This window comes from Neoarius graeffei, chromosome 13 (assembly GCF_027579695.1).
Source record: "Neoarius graeffei isolate fNeoGra1 chromosome 13, fNeoGra1.pri, whole genome shotgun sequence".
Taxonomy (NCBI): Eukaryota; Metazoa; Chordata; class Actinopteri; order Siluriformes; family Ariidae; genus Neoarius; species Neoarius graeffei.
This window is the reverse complement of record NC_083581.1, coordinates 27578627-27601839: the sequence shown is the minus strand read 5'-3', so window position 1 is coordinate 27601839 and position 23213 is coordinate 27578627. Positions and strand designations below refer to the sequence as shown.

General features: G+C 46.3%; 1 protein-coding gene across 2 annotated transcripts in view; it reads left to right on the top strand.

Annotated features, from left to right (window-relative positions):
* The first annotated feature begins 16191 nt into the window (after positions 1-16191).
* lrp1ab (low density lipoprotein receptor-related protein 1Ab) overlaps positions 16192-23213 on the top strand; it is a 348035-nt gene continuing 341013 nt past the window's right edge. For both annotated transcript variants that reach the window (XM_060937437.1, XM_060937436.1), the window contains exon 1: positions 16192-16960. In XM_060937437.1, the coding sequence (XP_060793420.1) occupies positions 16888-16960 (73 nt within the window). In that variant the 5' untranslated portion in view covers positions 16192-16887. The remainder of the gene's footprint in view (positions 16961-23213) is intronic.

Genomic DNA, 23213 nt, shown 5'->3' with positions numbered 1-23213 from the left:
TCAAAGTTTCCGTAGCCTACAAATAAAAAAGTCATTCTTCTCCTGCGCAAGTTTCTATGACCCGCTGGGGTTCACTTCCTGTGTGACGTTCGCTGACTGAATGGAGAGAGCGGGAGGGTGGACTACTATCACGTCTCCACATCTTAAATAAGAGGTAAATATTGCAGTCTATCGTTATTCAAAAACGTCAATTTCAAACACGATATCAATATATTTGTCCACGTTAATGAGAGGCTCGCGAACATTAAATGACGTTAACCTCTGTTAGCCTATCAATGCATAGGGCCTGACTAGCCTTTGGTAACACACTAAACGAATTCTCTTTCATTTTTGGCACTTTTTCTGTTTGTGTAGATGGGAAGACATACTGAGAATCCAAATCGCCAACATTTGAAATAATAATTGTTTTGAATTATTTCTTGTCTTATTTAATGAAGGTTGTAATAGAATTAGCCTACATTTGGCTTAAGCTGGATGAGACAGAGACATAATTTTATAGCCATTTGTTAAACAGCTGACAGGGAACGTAATTAACCGTTCCGGTAACGAAATTTTTTTGTTCTAACCGGTTCGGGAACGTCTATTTAATGGTGGAACCCAAAACCGGAAACGTTAAAATTCCATTTCTGTTCGGAACGAACCAATAGGAAAAAAAATTCTGGTTCAAAGCCCTGGATTAGATTAGATTAGATTAGATTAGATTAAATTAGATTAGATTAGATTAGAACTTTATTGATCCCTTTGGGAGGGTTCCCTCAGGGAAATTAAAATTCCAGTAGCATCATTACAGGATAAACAGAGAATAGAAATAGAGAAAAACTTCTAGATAAATTAAATTAAATTAGGTATTTACATATACAAATATAAAAAAAGAATAAGAATAAGATATGGGGAAGAGGAATGGGAAAAAAAAGTCCAACAGGAGAGGTATTGCACATTATATTGCATATTGTCCAGTATTGCTTTTTGTCAAGCTAGGCTACTGCTCCTTCCCTTCCCGTCCTCTGTCCTCCTGTTACCCTTCCTCCCCCCCAGAGAGGAGTTGTACAGTCTGATGGCGTGAGGGACAAAGGAGTTTTGAAGTCTGTTCGTCCTGCACTTAGGAAGGAGCATTCTGTCATTGAACAGGCTCCTCTGGTTGCTGATGACGGTGTGCAGACGGTGACTGGCATCGTCCATGATATAACAGTATAAAGGGGTCGTTTAAAGGGTTTTTATACCTTATGTGAGATATATTCACGGCATAGTCACTATTTCTCCAGCATAATTACTGAAATATTGTCTTGCTTGGCCAGGGATGTTCAACAAATACTCACCGGCCACTTTAATAGGAACTTATTCTTGATTCTAAGATTCCTGCAGGACTGGAACCCAACGTGGTCTTCTGCTGTTGCATGCCGAGATGCTTTTCTGCTCACTACGGTTGTAAAGAGTGATTATATGAGCTACTATATCCTTCCTGGCAGCTCGAACCAATCTGGCCATTTTCCTTTGACCTCTCTTATCAACAAGGCATTTGTTTCTACCCAATGTTTTTTGTTTTTCACACCATTCTGTGTAAACTCTAGAGACTGTTGAGTGTGCGTGTGTGTGTGTGTGTGTGTGTGTGTGTGTGTGTGTGTGTGTGTGTGTGTGTGTGTGTGTGTGAACCCCAGGAGATCAGCAGTTTCTGAAATACTCAAACCAGTCCATCTGGCTCAAACCAACACCCACACCACAGTGAAAGAAAGTCACACTTTGAGATCACAATTCTTCCCGTTCTGATGTTTGACGTGAACATGAACTGAAGCTCTTGATTTGTATCTGCGTGATTTGATGCATTGTGCTGCTGTCAAGGGATCGGCTGATTAGAGAACTGCATGAAACCGACAGCAGGTGGATGGATGGGTGTTCCTAATAAAGTTGCCGCTGAGTATAAGATTCATATAATAAAGTATTCATGAAGATCAGTTGTTATTCGGATATTTCACTTTATCTTTCAGTCTGTCTGCATTTTTGAGTTGTTTTTCTAATATAGTAGTAGTAGTAGTAGTAGTAGTATTGCTACTACTACTATTACTACTGTATTCTATTCTACTCTACCGTACTCTATTATGCTCAAGTATTATCATGGCAGTGGGGACACAGTTAAGCGCCAGTTTGTGAATGGAGGGCGAGGTCAGGGAAGGTGAGTGGCAAAACAATCACACCTGTGTCTGATTAATGTTTTGTGTGTGTGTATGTGTGTGTGTCTTCCAGTGATAGCCGAGGGCTAATAAGGAAGGAGGAAACAGAGAGGAGGAGAGCTTTATGCAGAGCAGAGTTGTGTGTATGTGTGAAGTAGTGAGCTGAAAAGCTTCAAATAAAAACCCACGAACAAGAACCCTACCTGTCCCAGTGCTTCAGTGTCCCACCCCCACTAGAGAAAGCGTTACAACTATATTCTTCTCTCATCTCCTCTAGTCTACTCTACTGTGACTGTAAAACATTTCTGAACTGCATTTTAAATGTAGGGCGGCACGGTGGTGTAGTGGGTAGCGCTGTAGCCTCACAGCAAGAAGGTCCGGGTTCGAGCCCCGTGGCCGGCAAGGGCCTTTCTGTGCGGAGTTCGCATGTTGTCCGCGTGGGTTTCCTCCGGGTGCTCCGGTTTCCCCCACAGTCCAAAGACATGCAGGTTAGGTTAACTGGTGACTCTAAATTGACTGTAGGTGTGAATGTGAGTGCGAATGGTTGTCTATGTGTCAGCCCTGTGATGACCTGGCGACTTGTCCAGGGTGTTACCCCGCCTTTCGCCCATAGTCAGCTGGGATAGGCTCCAGCTTGCCTGCGACCCTGTAGAACAGGATAAAGCGGCTAGAGATAATGAGATGAGATGAGATTTTAAATGTATGAAAGGTGTTATACAGTCTTGTAAGAAAGCATTGGGACAATAAAGGCCCATTGTTTTGCTTTTGCTATACACCGAAGACATTTACGTTCGAGATCAAATGATGAATATGAGACAATAGATGAGAATTTCAGCTTTAATTTCCTGATATTTCCATCTAGATGTGTTAAACAACTTGGAACCTGGCACCTTTGGTGGCAGATCATCCAATTTTTAGATATAGGAATAGATAATTGTAAAGTAAATTGAAGTAAATAACGCTTAATACTTGGTTTCCAATCCCTGCAAGAAGCTTATTCTTCGTTTGCAACCGTCTCGTCTCGTCTCGTCTTCTTCAGCTTTATCCGGGACCGGGTCGCGGAGGCAGCAGTCTAAGCATGGAAGCCCAAACTTCCCTTTCCCCAGACACCTTGGCCAGCTTCTCGGGAAGAACACCGAGGCGTTCCTAGGCCAGCCGAGAGACATAGTCCCTCCAGCGTGTCCTGGGTCTTCCCCGGGGCCTCCTCCCGGGGGGACATGCCTGGAACACCTCCCCAGGGAGGCGTCCAGGAGGCATCCGAAAAAGATGCCCGAGCCACCTTAGCTGATTCCTCTCGATGTGGAGGAGCAGCGGCTCTACTCCGAGCTCCTCCCGAGTGACTGTGCTTCTCACCCTATCTCTAAGGGAGCGCCCAGCCACCCTGCGAAGGAAACTCATTTCGGCTGCTTGTATCCGCGATCTTGTTCTTTCGGTCATTACCCAAAGCTCATGACCATAGGTGAGAGTCGGAATGTAGATCGACCGGTAAATTGAGAGCTTCGCCTTTTGGCTCAGCTCCTTCTTCACCATGATGGACCGGTAAAGCGACCGCATCACTGCGGAGGCTGCACCGATCCGCCTGTCGATCTCACACTCCATCCTTCCCTCACTCGTGAACAAGATCCCGAGATACTTAAACTCCTCCACTTGAGGCAGGGCTTCTCCACCAACCTGAAGAGGGCAAGCCACTCTTTTCCGGTCGAGAACCATGGCCTCGGACTTGGAGGTGCTGATTCTCATCCCAGCCGCTCATCTCATCACACTCGACTGCAAACCGCCCCAGTGCATGCTGGAGGTCCTGGTTTTAAGAAGCCAACAGGACAACATCATCCACAAAAAGCAGAGATGAAATCCTGTGGTTCCCAAACAGGATTCCTTCTGGCCCCTGGCTGCACCTAGAAATTCTGTCCATAAAAATTATGAACAGAACCGGTGACAAAGGGCAGCCCTGCCGGAGTCCAACATGCACTGGGAACAGGTCTGACTTACTGCCGGCAATGCGAACCAGACTCTTGCTCCGTTCGTACAGGGACCGGACAGCCCTTAGCAAAGAGCCCTGAGCCCCGAGCCCCATACTCCCGAAGCACCCCCCACAGAATACCACAGGGGACACAGTCGAATGCATTCTCCAGATCCACAAAGCACATGTGGACTGGTTGGGCAAACTCCCATGAACCCTCGAGCACCCTATGAAGGGTATAGAGCTGGTCCACTGTTCCGCGACCAGGACGAAAACCGCATTGTTCCTCCTGGATCCGAGGTTCGACTATCGGTCGAATTCTCCTCTCCAGTACCCTGGAGTAAACCTTCCCTGGGAGGCTGAGAAGTGTGATTCCCCTATAATTGGAGCATACTCTCTGGTCCCCTTTCTTAAAAAGAGGGACCACCACCCCAGTCTGCCACTCCAGAGGCACTGTCCCCAACCGCCACGTGATGTTGCAGAGGCGTGTCAACCAAGACAGCCCCACAACATCCAGAGACTTGAGATACTCAGGGCGGATCTCATCCACCACCGGTGCCTTGCCACCGAGGATCTTGCAAACCACCTCAGTAACTTCGGCTTGGGTAATGGACGAGTCCACCTCTGAGTCATCAGCCTCAGTCTCCTCAATGGAAGACATGATGGTGGGATTGAGGAGATCCTCAAAGTATTCCTTCCACCACCCGACAATGTCCCCAGTCGAGGTCAACAGCTCCCCACCCGCACTGTAAACAGTGTTGGCAGAGTACTGCTTCCCCCTCCTGAGGCGCCGGACAGTTTGCCAGAATTTCTTTGAGGCCGACCGATAATCCTTCTCCATGGCCTCCCCGAATTCCTCCCAGTTCCGAGTTTTTGCCTCCACAACTGCCCGAGCTGCAGCACACCTGGCCTGCCGATACCCGTCAGCTGCCTCAGGAGTCCCAGAGGTCAACATGGCCCAATAGGACTCCTTCTTCAGCTTGACGGCATCCCTTACTTCCAGTGTCCACCACCGGGTTCGGGGATTGCCGCCACGACAGGCACCGGAGACCTTGCGGCCACAGCTCCAAACAGCTGCGTCCACAATGGCGGTAGAGAACATGGTCCACTCAGACTCAATGTCCCCCATCTCCCTCAGAAGCTGGGAAAAGCTCTCCCGGAGGTGGGAGTTAAAGACCTCCCCAACAGAGTGCTCAGCCAGACGTTCCCAGCAGACCCTCACCATACGTTTGGGCCTGCCAGGTCTGTCCAGCTTCCTCCTCCGCCAGCAGATCCAACTCACCACCAGGTGGTGATCAGTTGACAGCTCAGCCCCTCTCTTCACCCGAGTGTCCAAGACATAGGGCCGGAGATCAGATGAAACGACAACAAAGTCTATCATCGACCTCCGATCTAAGGTGTCCTGGTGCCACGTGCACTTATGGACACCCCTATGCTCGAACATGGTGTTTGTTATGGACCAACCGTGACTAGCACAGAAGTCCAATAACAAAACACCACTCGGGTTCAGATCGGGGAGGCCGTTCCTCCCAACCATGCCCCTCCAGGTGTCACTGTCATCGCCCACGTGAGCATTGAAGTCCCCCAGTAGCACAATGGAGTCCCCAGTCTGAGCACCCCTCAGTACCTCTCCCAGAGACTCCAAGAAAGCCGGATACTCTACACTGCTATTCGGCCTGTAGGCACAAACAACAGTAAGAGCCCTCTCCCCAATCTCAAGGCGCAGAGAGGCGACCCTCTCGTTCACTGGGGTAAACTCCAACACATGGCGGCTGAGCTGGGGAGCTATAAGCAAGCCCACACCAGCCCGCCGCCGCTCACCATGGGCGACTCCAGAGAAGTAGAGAGTCCAGCCCCTCTTGAGGAGCTGGGTTCCAGAGCCCAAGCTGTGCGTGGAGGTGAGCCCGACTATCTCTAGCCGGTATCTCTCAACCTCCTGCACAAGCTCAGGCTCTTTCCCCCCCAGCAAAGTGACATTCCATGTCCCAACAGCTAGCCGCTGTGTCCGGGGATCAGGTCGTCGAGGCCCCTGCCTTCGACTGCCACCCAATCCACACTGCACCAGCCCCCTACTGCTACCTCTGTGGGTGGTGAACCCACAGGAGGTTGGGCCCACGTCACCTCTTCGGGCTGAGCCCAGCCGGGCCCCATGGGCAAAGGCCCGGCCACCAAGCGCTCGCATGCGAGCCCCAACCCCGGGCTTGGATCCAGGGTGGGGCCCCGGCTGCACCATACTGGGCGACGTCACGGTCCTTGGTTGTTTCTCCATAAGGGTTTTGGTGAACTGCTCTTGGTCTGGCCTGTCACCTAGGACCTGTCTGCCTTGGGAAACCCTGACAGGGGCATAATGCCCCCGACAACATAGCTCCTAGGATCATTCAAGCACACAAACCCCTCCACCACAATAAGGTGGCAGTTCTAGGAGGGGTTTGTTTGCAACCACGTGATCAAAACCGTTTGCGTCATTGACCGCCGCCATGTTGGATATACAATATACATATGCAGTTGTGGTCAGAAGTTTACATACATTGATGTGAATGTCATCTTGGCTATGAATGTCATGGCAATATTTGGGCTTTCAGTAATTTCTTTAAAATGTTCTTTTTCTGTGGCAGAATGTACAGCATACATCTTTAATTAAAAAAAACCACACTAGAATTTGGTGCACAAGTTTTAATTTTCTTTGGGTTTTCTGAAATCAATACAGGGTCAAAAATATGCATACAGTACACCTAATATTTGGGTAAAATATCTCTTCGCAAGATTCACCTTGACCAAACATTTTTGTTTATCATGAACAAGCTTCTGGCAGAATTCTGGTTGGATATTTCATGACTCTTCATGGTAGAATTGGTAGAGTTCAATTAAATTTGCTTTTTTTTCTTGGCATGGACTCTACTTATAAGCACGGTCCATTTATTTTCAATAGGGTTGAAGTCAGGACTTGTTTTAAGCTTAATATTAGCCTGCTTTTTCCTCCACAACCAGCTCTGATGCGTGTTTGGGTTCATTGTCCTGTTGTAACTCCCAAGTCCCAAATCGTATTTAAGTTTCTGATGGTTTATGCTGAAGATTTCTGAGGTAGTCCTCCTTCTTCATTATTCCATCCACTTTGTGCGATGAACCAGTTCCACTGGCAGCAAAACAGCCCCAGAGCATGATGATTCTACCACCACCAGCAGCTGGTACACTGTCCCTCTGTACATGGTGGCCACTGTGGCCAAACAACTCAGTCTTTGTCTCATCTGAGCATACAGCTTTCCTCCAGAAGGCTTTTTCTTTGTCTATGTGGTCAGCTTCAAACTTTAGTTAAGCTTGAAGGTGTCAATTTTGGAGCAGGGGGTTATTTCTTGGAGAGCAGCCTCTTAGTCTATGGTGATCTGAACTATAGACAGTGATCCATCAGCTTCCAGTTCATGGCAGGGCTGTGCCACGGTGGTTCCCAGGTTGTTCCTGACCATCCAAACCAATTTCCTTTCAGCTGAGGGTGACAGTCTGGGTTTTCTTGAAGTAAAATGGCTTGGCAAAGTGACTACACCGCACAATAACTTGGATACAATTGTTTGAACTGATATTGGAATTTGCAGTTGTTTAGAAATGGCTTCAAGAGACATTCCTGACTTGTGTATATCTGCGATCCTCTTTCTCAGATCTGCGCTGAGCTCTTTGGACTTTCCCATTTTACTGTGTGTTGGTCAATCCAATGAGTGCTGTAAACAAACCCTTTTTATGAAGGCACAGAGAAGCTATCAGCTGTAGTCGATCATGATCACTAACAGGAACTTAAGAGACCTCGGCAAGATAAGGGACATTTTGGAAGTTTCAGCACCTCTGAATTAATAATCTAAGTGAGCGTATGTAAATTTTTGACCCTGTATGTTTAATTTTGACCCTGTGTTGAATTCAGAAAACCCAAAGAAAATTAAAACTTGTGCACCAAATTCGAGTGTGTTTTTTTAATTAAAGATGTATGCTGTACAATCATTCAGCCACAGAAAAAGAACAGTTCAAAGAAATTACTGAAAGCTCAAATATTGCCATGACATTCATATCCAAGATGACTTTCATGTCCCTGTATGTACCGTAAACTTCTGACAACAACTGTACACACACACACACACACACACACGGTGGTAAGAGTACAGACTGGAAGGTAAATTTAGAAACTTGTAGTCATTTCTCAAATCTATTTTAAAAACAATCATTTTGACTGCTTCAAAAAAATAAGTATCTAACACACTATATAACATATTTAGTTATAAAAGAGGGGCGGCACGGTGGTGTAGTGGTTAGCGTTGTTGCCTCACAGCAAGAAGGTCCGGGTTCGAGCCCCGTGGCCAGCGAGGGCCTTTCTGTGCGGAGTTTGCATGTTCTCCCCGTGTCCACGTGGGTTTCCTCCGGGTGCTCCGGTTTCCCCCACAGTCCAAAGACATGCAGGTTAGGTTAACTGGTGACTCTAAATTGACCGTAGGTGTGAATGTGAGTGTGAATGGTTGTCTGTGTCTATGTGTCAGCCCTGTGATGACCTGGCGACTTGTCCAGGGTGTACCCCGCCTTTCGCCCATAGTCAGCTGGGATAGGCTCCAGCTTGCCTGCGACCCTGTAGAACAGGATAAAGCGGCTACAGATAATGAGATGAGATGAGATGAAGTCTTCTTCAAATGGTGGATTATGATACTTTCACACCTCTAACAAACTGATGGAAAGGCCAAAGTGTGGAGAAAAACTGGACCTGTTCATGACCCAAAACATACAAGTTCATCAGTCAAGCAAGTGGATGTAGTGTCATGGGTTGGACTTGTATGGCAGCTTCTGGAACAGGTTCATTAATCTGTATTGATGATGTAACTCATGATGGTAGCAGCAGAATGAATTCAGAAGACTACAGCGAAATTCTGTCTGCCAGTTTACAGAGAAATCCATCCAACGTAATTGGGAAGAACTTCATCATGCAGCAGGACAATGACCCAAAACATACTGCCAACACAACAAAGGACTTCATCGGGGGGGAAAAGTGGAAGGTTATAAACTGAACAAGTCAATCACCAGACCTAACCCAATTAAACATGCATTTCACTTCCTGAAGAGGAGACTGAAGGGAGAAACCCCTTAAAACAAACAGCGACTGAAAGAAGCTGCAGTATTCTTCGTTTGCACATGATGTCATAGCTAATTATGCATGAGGCTTTGAACCGGAAGCGGGCCATGTTGGAGGATATACACAAACTCACGTGGTGCACATTTACTACAGAAGATATGCTCGAGAGGTTGTTATGCTCAAGAATTCCTTTTGTTTCTTCGCTATGCTGACTCTTTGTGCTGTAACTGAAAGCAGGCACAACTCTATTTGAGACAAAGGGACTCTTTAGAATTCATAATCAAGGAGAAAAAACAAGAGAGTTGCCCACAGAGCGTAGACGGCAATGGCTGTCCAACATAAACAAGGCTGCTCTAAGTGATGAGAAAGCAAAAACCACACAAATCTGAAGTGAACATTTTATCAATGCTAAGTGCTACAAACTAGTTATTAATAAAAGCTTGCAATATATAAGAAATATTGGATTGTTTAATAGCCCGGTCGTGCAGAAATTCGCCGTGATCATCGAGTGCGTGAGCCAACAATCAAAGGCTTCTACGATTATTTAATTTTAAAAAGAGTTGTATATAATTTTTGATGACGCTGCTTTTATTTTGCTTTTTCTTTCCATTCGGGAAACCAGCTGATCTCTACAATTTTATGGCTCCAGACTGGGCTCCAACACAAAATATGAGCCACAACAAAATCAAAGATGGTCCTAAAGCAGTAGCTCGAAATGCTCGGTTTACAGAGCACAGAAAGAAACGCAAAATTATTGAAGAATCTTCCCAAACGAGTCAAACCAGAGAGTTAATCAAACAACATTCATGTCAATCACCTACCTCAAATATCAAATACTGCAGCCTCCTTGCCCACTGAGTGCTCTTTTATAACTCATCTCATCTCATTATCTGTAGCCGCTTTATCCTGTTCTACAGGGTCGCAGGCAAGCTGGAGCCTATCCCAGCTGACTACAGGCGAAAGGCGGGGTACACCCTGGACAAGTCGCCAGGTCATCACAGGGCTGACACATAGACACAGACAACCATTCACACTCACATTCACACCTATGGTCAATTTAGGCCAAGTTTACATTAGACCGTATCTGTCTCGTTTTCTTCGCGGATGCACTGTCCGTTTACATTAAAACGCCTGGTAACGCCGGGAAACGGGAATCCGCCAGGGTCCACGTATTCAATCCAGATCGTGTCTGGTCCGGTGCTGTGTAAACATTGAGAATACGCGGATAAGCTGTGCTGAGCTCTAGCTGGCGTCGTCATTGGACAACGTCACTGTGACATCCACCTTCCTGATTCGCTGGCGTTGGTCATGTGCCGCGACTGCTGAAAAACGGCACGGACTTCCGCCTTGTATCACCTTTCATTAAAGAGTATAAAAGTATGAAAATACTGCAAATACTGATGCAAATACTGCCCATTGTGTAGTTATGATTGTCTTTAGGCTTGCCATCCTTCCACTTGCAAGTGGTAAGTGACGCGCATACCTGACATGCACTGGGATCACACACACAGCGGCTCAGTCCCGAATCACTGCTCGTGCACTCCACTCGCGTGCTGTGTGAGCTGCGCAGGGCCGGAGTGCGCACCCTCCAGAGGGCACTCGCTGTTCAGGGCGGAGTGATTTGGAGCGCAGGATGCCTGCGGAGCCGAGCGTATCCGTGTATTGGCGTTGCTGTGTGCACGCGAATCGTGTATTGGCGTTGCTGTGTGCACACTAATCATTTTAAAAACATTAATCTGATGATCCGCTGATACTGTCTAATGTAAACCCCACCTTAGAGTCACCAGTTAACCTAACCTGCATGTCTTTGGACTGTGGGGGAAACCGGAGCACCCGGAGGAAACCCACGCGGACAACATGCAAACTCCACACAGAAAGGCTCTCGCCGGCCACGGGGCTCGAACCCGGACCTTCTTGCTGTGAGGCGACAGCGCTAACCACTACACCACCGTGCCGCCAAGAAGACTTCAAGAACAGAAATTTAGAGGCCATACCACAAGATACACACCACCAATATACAATAGAGTGACATCTTGGGTCCATTACTTTTGTAGCTCATCTCTGTATTTGTTTGCGAATTCCAGTCTGGCCTTCTGATTTTTACCTGATCAGGACATGGTCTGCCATGAGTGATGCATGTTTAGATCTCTATAGACTGTGGTGTGCTTGTTGCTCTTGTTATCATCGGTGTTGCCCAGTGCTCTGTGCAGCGGTGTTTCTGTGCTCACTTCGTGGATCCGTGGCGTGATGTTCTGAGCGCTGTTGCCCGGCAACATTGCGGCAGTTGTGTGGGTGGTGTGGGAGCAGCTACGTCATTGGAATTCCATCCTGACAACTTTTGGTGGACTCTTTTTTTTTTTAAATTGTAAAACGTGTGATCAAGTTGCATACATCTCATCGTTCATTAACACACTGAACTCAGGGACCACACATCTCACTTTACCTCGCTCATTTGCACTATTCTGCACTACCTCACCTTAACAGCTGCTAGTTTGTTTATTCTGCTTATTTCATGTTTCATGTTTACCTGCTATACCTCAAGTGCCCTTGACTGTTTGGTTCTTTGTACCAATTTATGTGTGTGTGTGTGTGTGTGTATGAGTGTTTAGTCTAGTTCATATCTAGAGTGTTTATACTGTTTATATTGTCTGTTTGAGTGTTTAGTCTGTCTTGTTCTTATCTAGTGTTTATACTGTTTATTTATACTGTATATATTGTTTGAGTGTTTAGTCTATGTCTAGTTCCTATCTAGAGTGTTTATACTGTTTGTTTTTTTCAATTATTCTATTTTTATATTTTGCATTGCCAGTTTGCACCGTGGGTCAGAGAGGACTGATATTTCATCTGTGCTGTATGTCGAGCATGTATAGCATATTTGACAATAAAGTTGACTTGACTTGACTTGACTATTATAACTTAAACTCTGTTATATATTGGTGGTGTATATCTTGTGGTATGGCCTCTAAATTCCTGTTCTTGAAGTCTTCTTCAAATGGTGGACTATGATACTTTCGCACCTGCCCTCAGGAGGTTGTTAGTGATGTCACTTACTGCTGTTCTTGGGTTTTTCTTCACAGCTCTTACAATGTTTCTGTCGTCAGCTGCTGTTGTTTTCCTTGGCCAATTTTCTTGATGTCTAGTTGTTCATACACTGGTGTTTTTTTTTCTTTTTCAGGAAATTCCAAATTGTTGTATTGCCTATGTTCAAAATTTGTGATCTGTTCCCTTTTTTCTCAGCTTCAAAATGGTTTGCTTTTCTCCCATAGATAGCTCTCTGGTCTTAAGGTTGGTTTATCTTTTTAAACAACAATTGCAGTCATCCCAGGTGAAACCCTATGCTCAGACCAAGAGTGGATATTCGGAGCTATTAATTATTTAAACTATCAGTCTAACAGGACACATCTGGGCAACAAGAAACACCTGCCAGTCACCTGTTCTGATAGTTTTGATTACTTGAAAATGAGTGGATTCAAACAAAGGGTGCTTTGTTCTAAGCTATTGAACAGATTTCGATGTAAATATGAGGAAATGAAAGCTCTACTATGCCATGTTCGTCTTTTGATCTCAAACCCAAATGTCTTCAGTGTATAGAAAAAAAAAGAATTGGCCTTGCCATTCCAATACTTCTGGAATAGATTGTGTTAATAAATGTTAATCAATCAATCACTTGTTGTTACTGTATTCTATTCTATTCTTTTCTGCTCTACACTCTCAGAAAACAAAGTACAGTACTGTACCTTTAGGGGTACAAGAGCTTGTCACTAGGGCAGTACCCTCTAAGCTACAGTGTCTTGCAAAAGTTTTCATCCCCCTTGGTGTTTGTCCTGTATTGCTGCATTACAAGATGGAATTAAAATGGATTTTTGGAGGGTTAGCACCATTTGATTTACACAAAATGCCGACCACTTTAAAGGTGCACATTGTTGTTTTATTGTGACACAAACAGTAATTAAGATGAAAAAAAAGAAATCTGTAGTATGCATGGGTATTCACTCCCTTTCGTATGAAACCCCTAAATAAGAGCTGGTCCAACCAATTCACTTCATAAGTCACATAATTAGTTGATTAAGATCAATCTGTGTGCAATCAGAGTGTCACATGATCTGTCACATGATGTCTGTATAAATCAACCTGTTCTGGAAGGACCCTGACTCTGCAACACTACTCAGCAAGCAACATGAAAACCAAGGAGCCTCCAAACAGGTCAGAGACAAAATTATGAAGAAGTATAGATCAGGGTTGGGTTAAAAAAATATCCCAAACTTTGAATATCCCAGGGAGCACCATTAAATCCATTATAGCAAAATGGAAAGAGTATGGCACCACTACAAACCTGACAAGAGAAGGCCGCCCACCAAAACTCACAGACCGGGCAAGGAGGGCATTAATCAGAGATGCAACAAAGACACCAAAGATAACACTGAAGGAGCTGCAAAGATCCACAGCGGAGATGAGAGAATCTGTCCATAGGACCACTTTAAGCCATACACTCTACAGAGCGGGGCTTTATGGAAGAGTGGCCAGAAAAAAGACATTGCTTAAGAAAACACATTTGGAGTTTGCCCAACGGCATGTGGCAGACTCCCCAAAGACATGGAAGAAGATTCTCTGGTCAAATGAGACTAAATTGGATCTTTTTGGCCATCATGGGAAACGCTATATGTGGCGCAAACCCAACACCCTGAGAACACCATTCATACAGTGAAGCATGGTGGTGGCAGCATCATGCTGTGTGGATATTTTTCATCTGCAGGGACAGGAAAACTGGTCAGGACTGAAGGAAAGCTGGATGGAACTAAATACAGGGCAATATTTGAGTCAGCCAGAGGTTTGAGACTGGGACAAAGGTTCACGTTTCAGCAGGACAATGACCCTAAACATACTGCTAAAGCTACACTGGAGTGGTTTAAAGGGAAACATTTAAATGTCTTGGAATGGCCTAGTCACCTCAATCCAATTGAGATTCTGTGGCATAACTTGAAGATTGCTGTACACCAACACAACCCATCTAACTTGAAGGAGTTGGAGCAGTTTTGCCTTGAGGAATGGGCAAAAATCCCAGTGGCTAGATGTGCTAAGCTAATAGAGACATACCCCAAGAGACTTGCAGCTGTAATTGCAGCAAAAGGTGGTGCTACAAAGTATTTACAAAGATATCTATGCACACTCCAGATTTCTGTTTTTTTTTTCCATCTTATTGTTTGTGTCACAGTAAAACAACACTTTTCACCTTTATAGTGGTAGGCATGTTGTGTAAATCAAATGGTGCTAACCCCCCCCAAAATCCATTTTAATTACAGCTTGTAATGTGACAAAACAGGACAAACACGAAGAGGGATGAATACTTTTGCAAGACACTGTATTTATTTGTGCCCTTTCATAGTATGTATGTACCTTTTGACCCTACAAAAGTACACGTCATTACCTTGAGGTCCAATAATGAGCCCTAGGGGGTATAATCATGTAGATTGTACCTTGGGGGACAGAAATGGACACCGAATGCACCCTTGTTTCTGACAGTGTGCAGTACCGTATGATACTATACCCTCCTTTAATACAGCTAGCTTTTTTTCCAGAATGGAATAAATAATATGTAATGGGTCAGTGGCGGGGCGGCACGGTGGTGTAGTGGTTAGCGCTATCGCCTCACAGCAAGAAGGTCCGGGTTCGAGCCCAGCAGCCAGCGAGGGCCTTTCTGTGCGGAGTTTGCATGTTCTCCCCGTGTGTACGTGGGTTTCCTCCGGGTGCTCCGGTTTCCCCCACAGTCCAAAGACATGCAGGTTAGGTTAACTGGTGACTCTAAATTGACCGTAGGTGTGAATGTGAGTGTGAATGGTTGTCTGTGTCTATGTGTCAGCCCTGTGATGACCTGGCAACTTGTCCAGGGTGTACCCCGCCTTTCGCCCATAGTCAGCTGGGATAGGCTCCAGCTTGCCTGCGACCCTGTAGGACAGGATAAGCAGCTAGAGATAATGGATGAATGGATGGATGGATGGATGGATGGATTGGTCAGTGGTGGCTCAGCAATGTTAAGGCTCTGGGTTACTGACTGGAGGATCCGTTGGTCTCTTGGACAAATCCCTTGGGTGGCACGGTGGTGTCGTGGTTCGAACCCAGTGGCCGGCGAGGGCCTTTCTGTGTGGTGTTTGCATGTTCTCCCCGTGTCTGCGTGGGTTTCCTCTGGTTTCCCCTACAATCCAAAAAGACATGCATGGGCTGAGGTGCCCTTGAGCAAGGTACCTGACCCCTGACTGCTCCCTGGGCGCTTTGGTGTGGTCTGGGTGTGTGCGTGTGTTCACTGCTTTGGATGGGTTAAATGCAGAGGATGAATTTCACCGTGCTTGAAGTGTGCATGTGACAAATAAAGGTTTCTTCTTCTTCTTAACCCTACCTGTTCATAATATGCACATCAATCTGACATGAAAGGTGGCACTGTCGCCTTACAGCAAGAAGGTCCTGGGTTCAAGCCCAAACTCCACTCTCTGCATGGGTGTGTCCAAAGACACGCAGGTTCGGCTAATCGGTGGCTCTAAATTGACCGTAGGTGCGAACGTGAGTGTGAACGATCGTTTCAGGCCTGCGGTGGGTGACCTGCCGACTTGTCCCCGCCTCGACCCTGTAGAACAGGATAAGTGGCTACAGATGACGGATGGATAAGAAATAATATGGATTTACTGGATTATCGTCAAAGCAGCGCAATTCCAATCAGCCTCGCAAGCCTGATAGTAGAAGCGAATGAGAAATCAAATCAGCACTGCTGATGAGCCAACATGGCTGACTGGTGGAACAGTTTCCTTTCATGGAAACCGTAGCGCGCATGCGTAGTACGCAGAGTGCCGCGTCGCTTTCTTTTTTTTGGATATTGGAGGCGGGTGACGTCATAGCTGAGGGGCAAAAGAGAGAAAGACAGAGACCCCGACCTTCCTCCCCCCTTCCTCTTGTCTCTCTGTAGCTTTATGTTGCGCTCTCGGTATTTCCGAGCACCAGGATCAAACAGAGGCGGCGGGACTTTAGGAGTTGAAGTTAATGCGCGTGCTGGTTTTAATGTTTATTAATTAATGTTTTTTTTTTCTTCAATACTGCGGCTCGGCACGCGCGCACACACAGAGAAGGAGAGCGCGAGCGCAGGCGCGCACGACCGAGCAAGCAAAAGAGAGCGCGAGCGAGCGAGCGAGCGAACGCACGCGCACCAGTGGCCGGTCCTGATTTGTTGTTATAGAGAAGGCAGTGCTCATTAAAGCGCGCGCGCGTCAGAGAGAGAGAGAGAGAGACACAGACAGACAGAAAGAGAGAGAGAGAGAGACGCGCGCACACACACACACAGAGCTCCTGTGCTGAGGCTGTCCGGTTCATGGCCGCGCTGGTTTGCAACGCGTCGCCTTTCTAGGCTTTGGAGGAAAGCAGAGCGCGCTCTTTTTGTTTTTCTCAGTGCCTCGGTGTTTTCTCTTCTCCATCTGCAGCCCGGCTTGCAGTAGTGCAGGCGTTTGGAGAGTGCAGTGCGGTGCAATAGAGTGCAATAGAGTGGAACAGTGTAGTGTGGTGGTGGGAGCTCGGGGGAACAACGGAGCCCTGAGCGCGCGCGCGCTCCAGACACTCGGCGGGTTTGATGATCCATTCGCACATTTCCATCCTCAGTGAGTGACATCCCGCGCGGCGAGGCGAGCATGCTGCCCACCGGACTGTTCGCCCTTGGATTCATTCTCACACTGGAGCTTATTCCGACCGGAGCCGGAGAAGGTAATGCGGTTTTATCCCATGCATTTGCATTTGCAAGGACTGCTTGTTTCTGTGCATGTGTGAACCTGAAATATCTCGACTTGTACCGCTCCAGCAGGGACACCCTCATTCTTCTTCTTCTTCTTCTTCTTCTCTGCCTCTATAAACTCTCTCTCTGTGTGTCTTCCATTTCACTAAGCGACATTGTTCGCGTCTCTGATCCGCTTGTTTAAATCCCACAGACAGCCTGGAATAGTGACGATACATTCATTTTACTCCTCCATCATCATCATCATCATCCTGATCTCGTCCAGGCCGACAGTTGTTTCCTTCTAGACCGCGTCGGCACGAATAATCGATTAGTCGACTCGATTCAAGGCCTGATCTCTTCCATTCTGGCATACGAGAAATGTTCTCCAAGGATGCCTGGCCTGGCCCGGCCTACATGATTTTGTTTGCATGTTCTCCCCGTGTCCGCGTGGGTTTCCTCCGGGTGCTCCGGTTTCCCCGACAGTCCAAAGACGTGCAGGTTAGGTTAACTGGTGACTCTAAATTGACCGTAGGTGTGAATGTGAGTGTGAATGGTTGTCTGTGTCTATGTGTCAGCCCTGTGATGACCTGGCGACTTGTCCAGGGTGTACCCCGCCTTTCGCCCGTAGTCAGCTGGGATAGGATCCAGCTTGCCTGCGACCCTGTAGAAGGATAAAGCGGCTAGAGATAATGAGATGAGATGAGATGAGATGAAATATTGACACCCTGATTCTTCTTCTTTGCCTCTATAAACACTCTCTCTCTAAAAGCCTGTTCCTATTCCGGATCCATTTCCATTTCACTAAGCGACATTGTTCGCGTCTCTGATCCGCTTGTTTAAATCCCACAGACAGCCTGGAATAGTGGCGATACATTCATTTTACTCCTCCATCATCCTGATCTCGTCCAGGCCGAGTTGTTTCCTTCTAGACCGCGTCGGCACGAATAATCGATTAGTCGACTCGATTCAAGGCCTGATCTCTTCCATTCTGGCATACAAGAAATGTTCTCCAAGGATGCCTGGCCTGGCCTACATGATTTTGTTTGCATGTTCTCCCCGTGTCCGCGTGGGTTTCCTCCGGGTGCTCCGGTTTCCCCGACAGTCCAAAGACGTGCGGGTTAGGTTAACTGGTGACTCTAAATTGACCATGAGTGTGTATGGTTGTCTGTGTGTCAGCCCTGTGATGACCTGGCGACTTGTCCAGGGTGTACCCCGCCTTTCGCCCGTAGTCAGCTGGGATAGGCTCCAGCTCGCCTGCGACCCTGTAGTGGCGAGAGATGAGATGAGATGAATATTAACCATCTGTTATTCGATTAATCGCTTAAACTTGGGCCGTTAGAGCAGTTTAGAAATGTCCGCTCATGTCTTCTCCAAGGATGATGTTTGACCATATTTGTTTTGAGATCATGTGGGGTTTTTTTTTCCTTCAAATGAAATATTGACACCCTGATTCTTCTTTGCCTCTATAAACACTCTCTAAAAGCCTGTTCCTATTCCGGATCCATTTCCATTTCACTAAGCGACATTGTTCGCGTCTCTGATCCGCTTGTTTAAATCCCACAGACAGCCTGGAATAGTGACGATACATTCATTTTACTCCATCATCATCATCATCCTGATCTCGTCCAGGCCGAGTTGTTTCCTTCTAGACCGCGTCGGCACGAATAATCGATTAGTCGACTCGATTCAAGGCCTGATCTCTTCCATTCTGGCATACGAGAAATGTTCTCCAAGGATGCCTGGCCTGGCCCGGCCTACATGATTTTGTTTGCATGTTCTTCCCGTGTCCGCGTGGGTTTCCTCCGGGTGCTCCGGTTTCCCCCACAGTCCAAAGACATGCAGGTTAGGTTAACTGGTGACTCTAAATTGACCGTAGGTGTGAATGTGAGTGTGAATGGTTGTCTGCGTCTGTGTGTCAGCCCTGTGATGACCTGGCGACTTGTCCAGGGTGTACCCCGCCTTTCAACCATAGTCAGCTGGGATAGGATCCAGCTCGCCTGCGACCCTGTAGAAGGATAAAGCGGCTAGAGATAATGAGATGAGATGAGATCTTCTCCAAGGATGATGTTTGACCATATTCGTTTTGAGATCATGTGGGGTTTTTTTTTTCTTCAAATGAAATATTGACACCCTGATTCTTCTTTTTCTTTGCCTCTATAAACACTCTGTCTCTAAAAGCCTGTTCACATTCTGGATCCATTTCCATTTCACTAAGCGACATTGTTCGCGTCTCTGATCCGCTTGTTTAAATCCCACAGACAGCCTGGAATAGTGACGATACATTCATTTTACTCCATCATCATTTCCTGCTACTGGACCACATTTCCATCCTGTCGCTGATCCTGATCTCGTCCAGGCCGGCAGTTGTTTCCTTCTTGACCGCGTTGCCACGAATAATCGATTAATCGACTCGATTCACTATTGTTCGATTTAACCGTTACTGAATTCTGCACAATTATAACCGCAGCAAAGCCTGATCTTTTCCATTATGGCATACAAGAAATGTCTGCTCATATCTTCTCCAAGGATGTTTGGTCTGGCCTACATAATTTGGTTTTTGATCTAATGGATGAATATTAAACATCTGTTATTCGATTAATCGCTTAATCTTGGACCGTTAGAACAGCAACAAGGCCTGATCCTTTCCATTATGAGAATTCTTTTGGGTACAGTTTTGAAATGTCCGCTCATATCTTCTCCAAAGATGATGTTTGACTATATTCGTTTTGAGATCATGTGTGTTGTTGTTTTTTCAAATGACACATTGTTCATTTGCAAACCAGGCCTTGGATCTATTGATGCTCTTGTTTAACCTGCAGCTTCATGAATCCTTGTCTTACTTTGAGAGACCTGACACACATTCCAGGATACTGTTCCATTCCTGCCTTTCCGCTGTCCGTTTTCTTTTGATTGGTCAATGATTGATTGATGAAGCTGTGGAAAGCTGGCTTATGTTAAAGGAAAAATCTACCCTGGGTGACTTGTGAGAAATTTTAACCTGACCTCATTGTTGGTGTCCCAGATTTACTCTGAATGGACTTTCCAAAATGCTTTTCATTGACCTGTTGGTCTGTTTCTCATTTAGGTTAATGCTTTCGGACATGACAACCAATGCTGTTCAACTACCTGCTCGTAAACCCTCTTTCCACCAACACACGTGCTAGGTGCTGGTTCTGGGCTGGTGCTAGTGCCAATTCAGACTTGGTTCACCCTTCTAAGAACTGCTTTGCTTTTCCATGGCCTAGAGAGCCATGCCATTGTATGCATCGGTTTTCCCACCAATGCTAGCACCACAACAAAAACACTGGCGGAATACTGGGTTAGTCAGACTAGATGCTCCACTATGGCAGTTGGGCTTGTTGGTCACGTTAATCCTGCCCCATCCCCTGACTTCAGTAGTTCTTGGTTCAAGACCGGTAAATTGTTAGTCCTGCTCTTGGACTGGTTTTCCTGGTCAAGACCCGGTTATTTGGCTGCTGAAACGCGAAGAACTGGTTCAAGATTAGGCACTGGCTCTGAACCAGCTCTTGAACTGCCTTGGTGGAAAAGAGGTAATAATGGTTTTAGTGGGAATAAGCCTTTTCTTATCTACCAAAAGGGAGCGCTATAGCTGCACTCTACTCTTTTTACCTCTTGTTCACTGCTGTAGCAAACGGGTTACTTTTGTTCAAGTGCGTACTGTCCAGTGTTTTTTAGTTCCACAGATGCCCCTTTTCCACCAAAGCAGTTCCAGGGCTGGTTCGGGGCCAGTGCTTAGTTTGGAGCCGGATTTTCTGTTTCCACTGACAAAGAACTGGCTCTGGGGCCAGAAAAACCGGTTCCAGGCTAGCACCAACTCTCTGCTGGGCCAGAGGAAAGAACCGCTTACGTCAGCGGAGGGGCGGAGTTGTTAAGACCAGCAACAATAACAAGACCGCAAAAGATCGCCATTTTTAAGCGATGAGAAGCAGCAGCTGTACAAACGCGAAGTCATCTATTATTATTATTGTTGTTGTTGTTGCTGCTGCTTCTTCCGTGTTGTTTTTGCTTCGATATTCGCGCCAAGGTTTATACAAACGCAGTGACGTAACTGACATATACAATGACGTAATGACGTGGCTCCCCTTAGCACCGCGAGCTATGGAAAAGCAAACTGGTTCTCAGCTGGCTCGCAGGTTCAACGAGTTGTGAACCAGCACCAGCACTGGCCCCGAACCAGCCCTGGAACTGATTTGGTGGAAAAGGGGTATGAGAAATAGTAGTGGATGCGTTCTAGCTAAATTAACTAAAGCCAAATGGTTAAATAAATAATTGGTTGTTTAAGTTGAGATGGTGGTATGACAGAATGACGTACCACCATTTGTTTGTTTTTCTTCCATTTTTGCTTGTTGGACCGTAAACGGAAAATTTAATTTCAGGTGGAAAAACAAGTTGTGAGTGGGGAAACTAAAGAAACGTCGGACCACGCTGTCACTTTGTAGCTTAGTACGGTTAGTCTGTCCAGCTCTCTCATGTTCTCGTACTCAAACAGATCAGGTTCCAAAGCTTGAACGTTCTTGTCCAGCACCGCCAGGTTACCGCCGTATAGCTGTATTGTGCTGTGGAACTCGGGAGTCCAGTGTTTGTCATCATCCCTCTTTCTACCCTGGATTTCTCATTAATCTGCTGTTGAACATTGCTGGGAAATGGTAAACGAGAAAAGAAGCTATAGCGAGCTAGCGGCAGAACCCGAGTCTCATCCTGGGATTTTTCCTCTTATTAAGTTCCACTGTAACTGGGCTAGCTGTAACAGATTCCCCCGTAACGTAAACAACACACAATGGTTAAATTTCCATCAAATTCGCACAAGAATCAAACACATCAGTCACTTCTTTCAAAACGAATGTGTTTCAGGCTGGACCTTTCCTTCTTTAATAATTATTTAAGAATAAATGATGCAGAAATGGCGGCACGGTGGTGTAGTGGTTAGCGCTGTCGCCTCACAGCAAGAAGGTCCGGGTTCGAGCCCCGTGGCCGGCGAGGGCCTTTCTGTGTGGAGTTTGCATGTTCTCCCCGTGTCCGCGTGGGTTTCCTCCGGGTGCTCTGGTTTCCCCCACAGTCCAAAGACATGCAGGTTAGGTTAACTGGTGACTCTAAATTGACCGTAGGTGTGAGTGTGAATGGTTGTCTGTGTCTGTGTCAGCCCTGTGATGACCTGGCAACTTGTCCAGGGTGTACCCCGCCTTTCGCCCGTAGTCAGCTGGGATAGGCTCCAGCTTGCCTGCGACCCTGTAGAAGGATAAAGCGGCTTGAGATAATGAGCTGAGATGAGATGATGTAGAAATGGCTGAATCTGGTCTGCTCGTTGGGTTTTGTTTAAAATTTGTAGCTCTCCAAGTCAGGCAACATGGGATGAAATGTGAAAGAGGATTTGCTAGACCAGGGCTTTTCAAAGTGTGGGGCGCGCCTCCCCTGGGGGGCGCCAGAGTTCTTCGGGGGGGCGCAACGTGAGGAAAAATAAACCAGAATAAGTTACTATTGCGGACATTTAGCGAACTTCAGCTAGCCTTTGCCAGAGACAAAATGGATCGATTTTTAGTACCTAAAGCTACAGTGAGTGAGGAGACAGAGTCTGGGCCAAGCAAAAAAACAGACCCTCCAGGATTTCGCGATGTTGCGATTTGCAAATGCAACCAATCCCCGCGAATTCAGGGCGGTGTTGCAATTATATCCAATCACCGCAACCTTCCCGCAAATTTGACCAATCGTTGGCGTCGTCTTGAGGTGACGTCAACAAACTACCTTCCGCCTTACTTCCGTGTTTCCGTTCAAGAGAAGCAGCATGTGCGCAGAGTTGCCAGATTGGGCGGTTTTAAGTGCATTTTGGTGGGTTTTGAACATATTTTGGACTGGAAAATGTCAGCAGTATCTGGTAACACTGCATGATGTGCGAGTCAGTGTTTATGTCGGCTTAAATTCTGTTACTGAAAGTGTGTTATGTTTACAGTGAAGGACTGTGCGCACTTGTATTAAGTAAAAAAAAAAAAATTAATGGATGCCAACATTTTTGCCAAAATGGTATTTTATTTTCCATTGTTTCGGCAGCTTCAGCATCATACTGTGAGATTCTGTTCAAATTGTTTTTTTTTTTTTTTCTTCTATGAAGCCTGAGCCATTTATTTTATTAGTTTATAATTATTGTTTAATTTAGTCTTCAGGAGAGACTGCCTGCACACAGTACTAGTATTAATAGTTTTTTTTCTTACATGAAAGCTGAGGCATTTA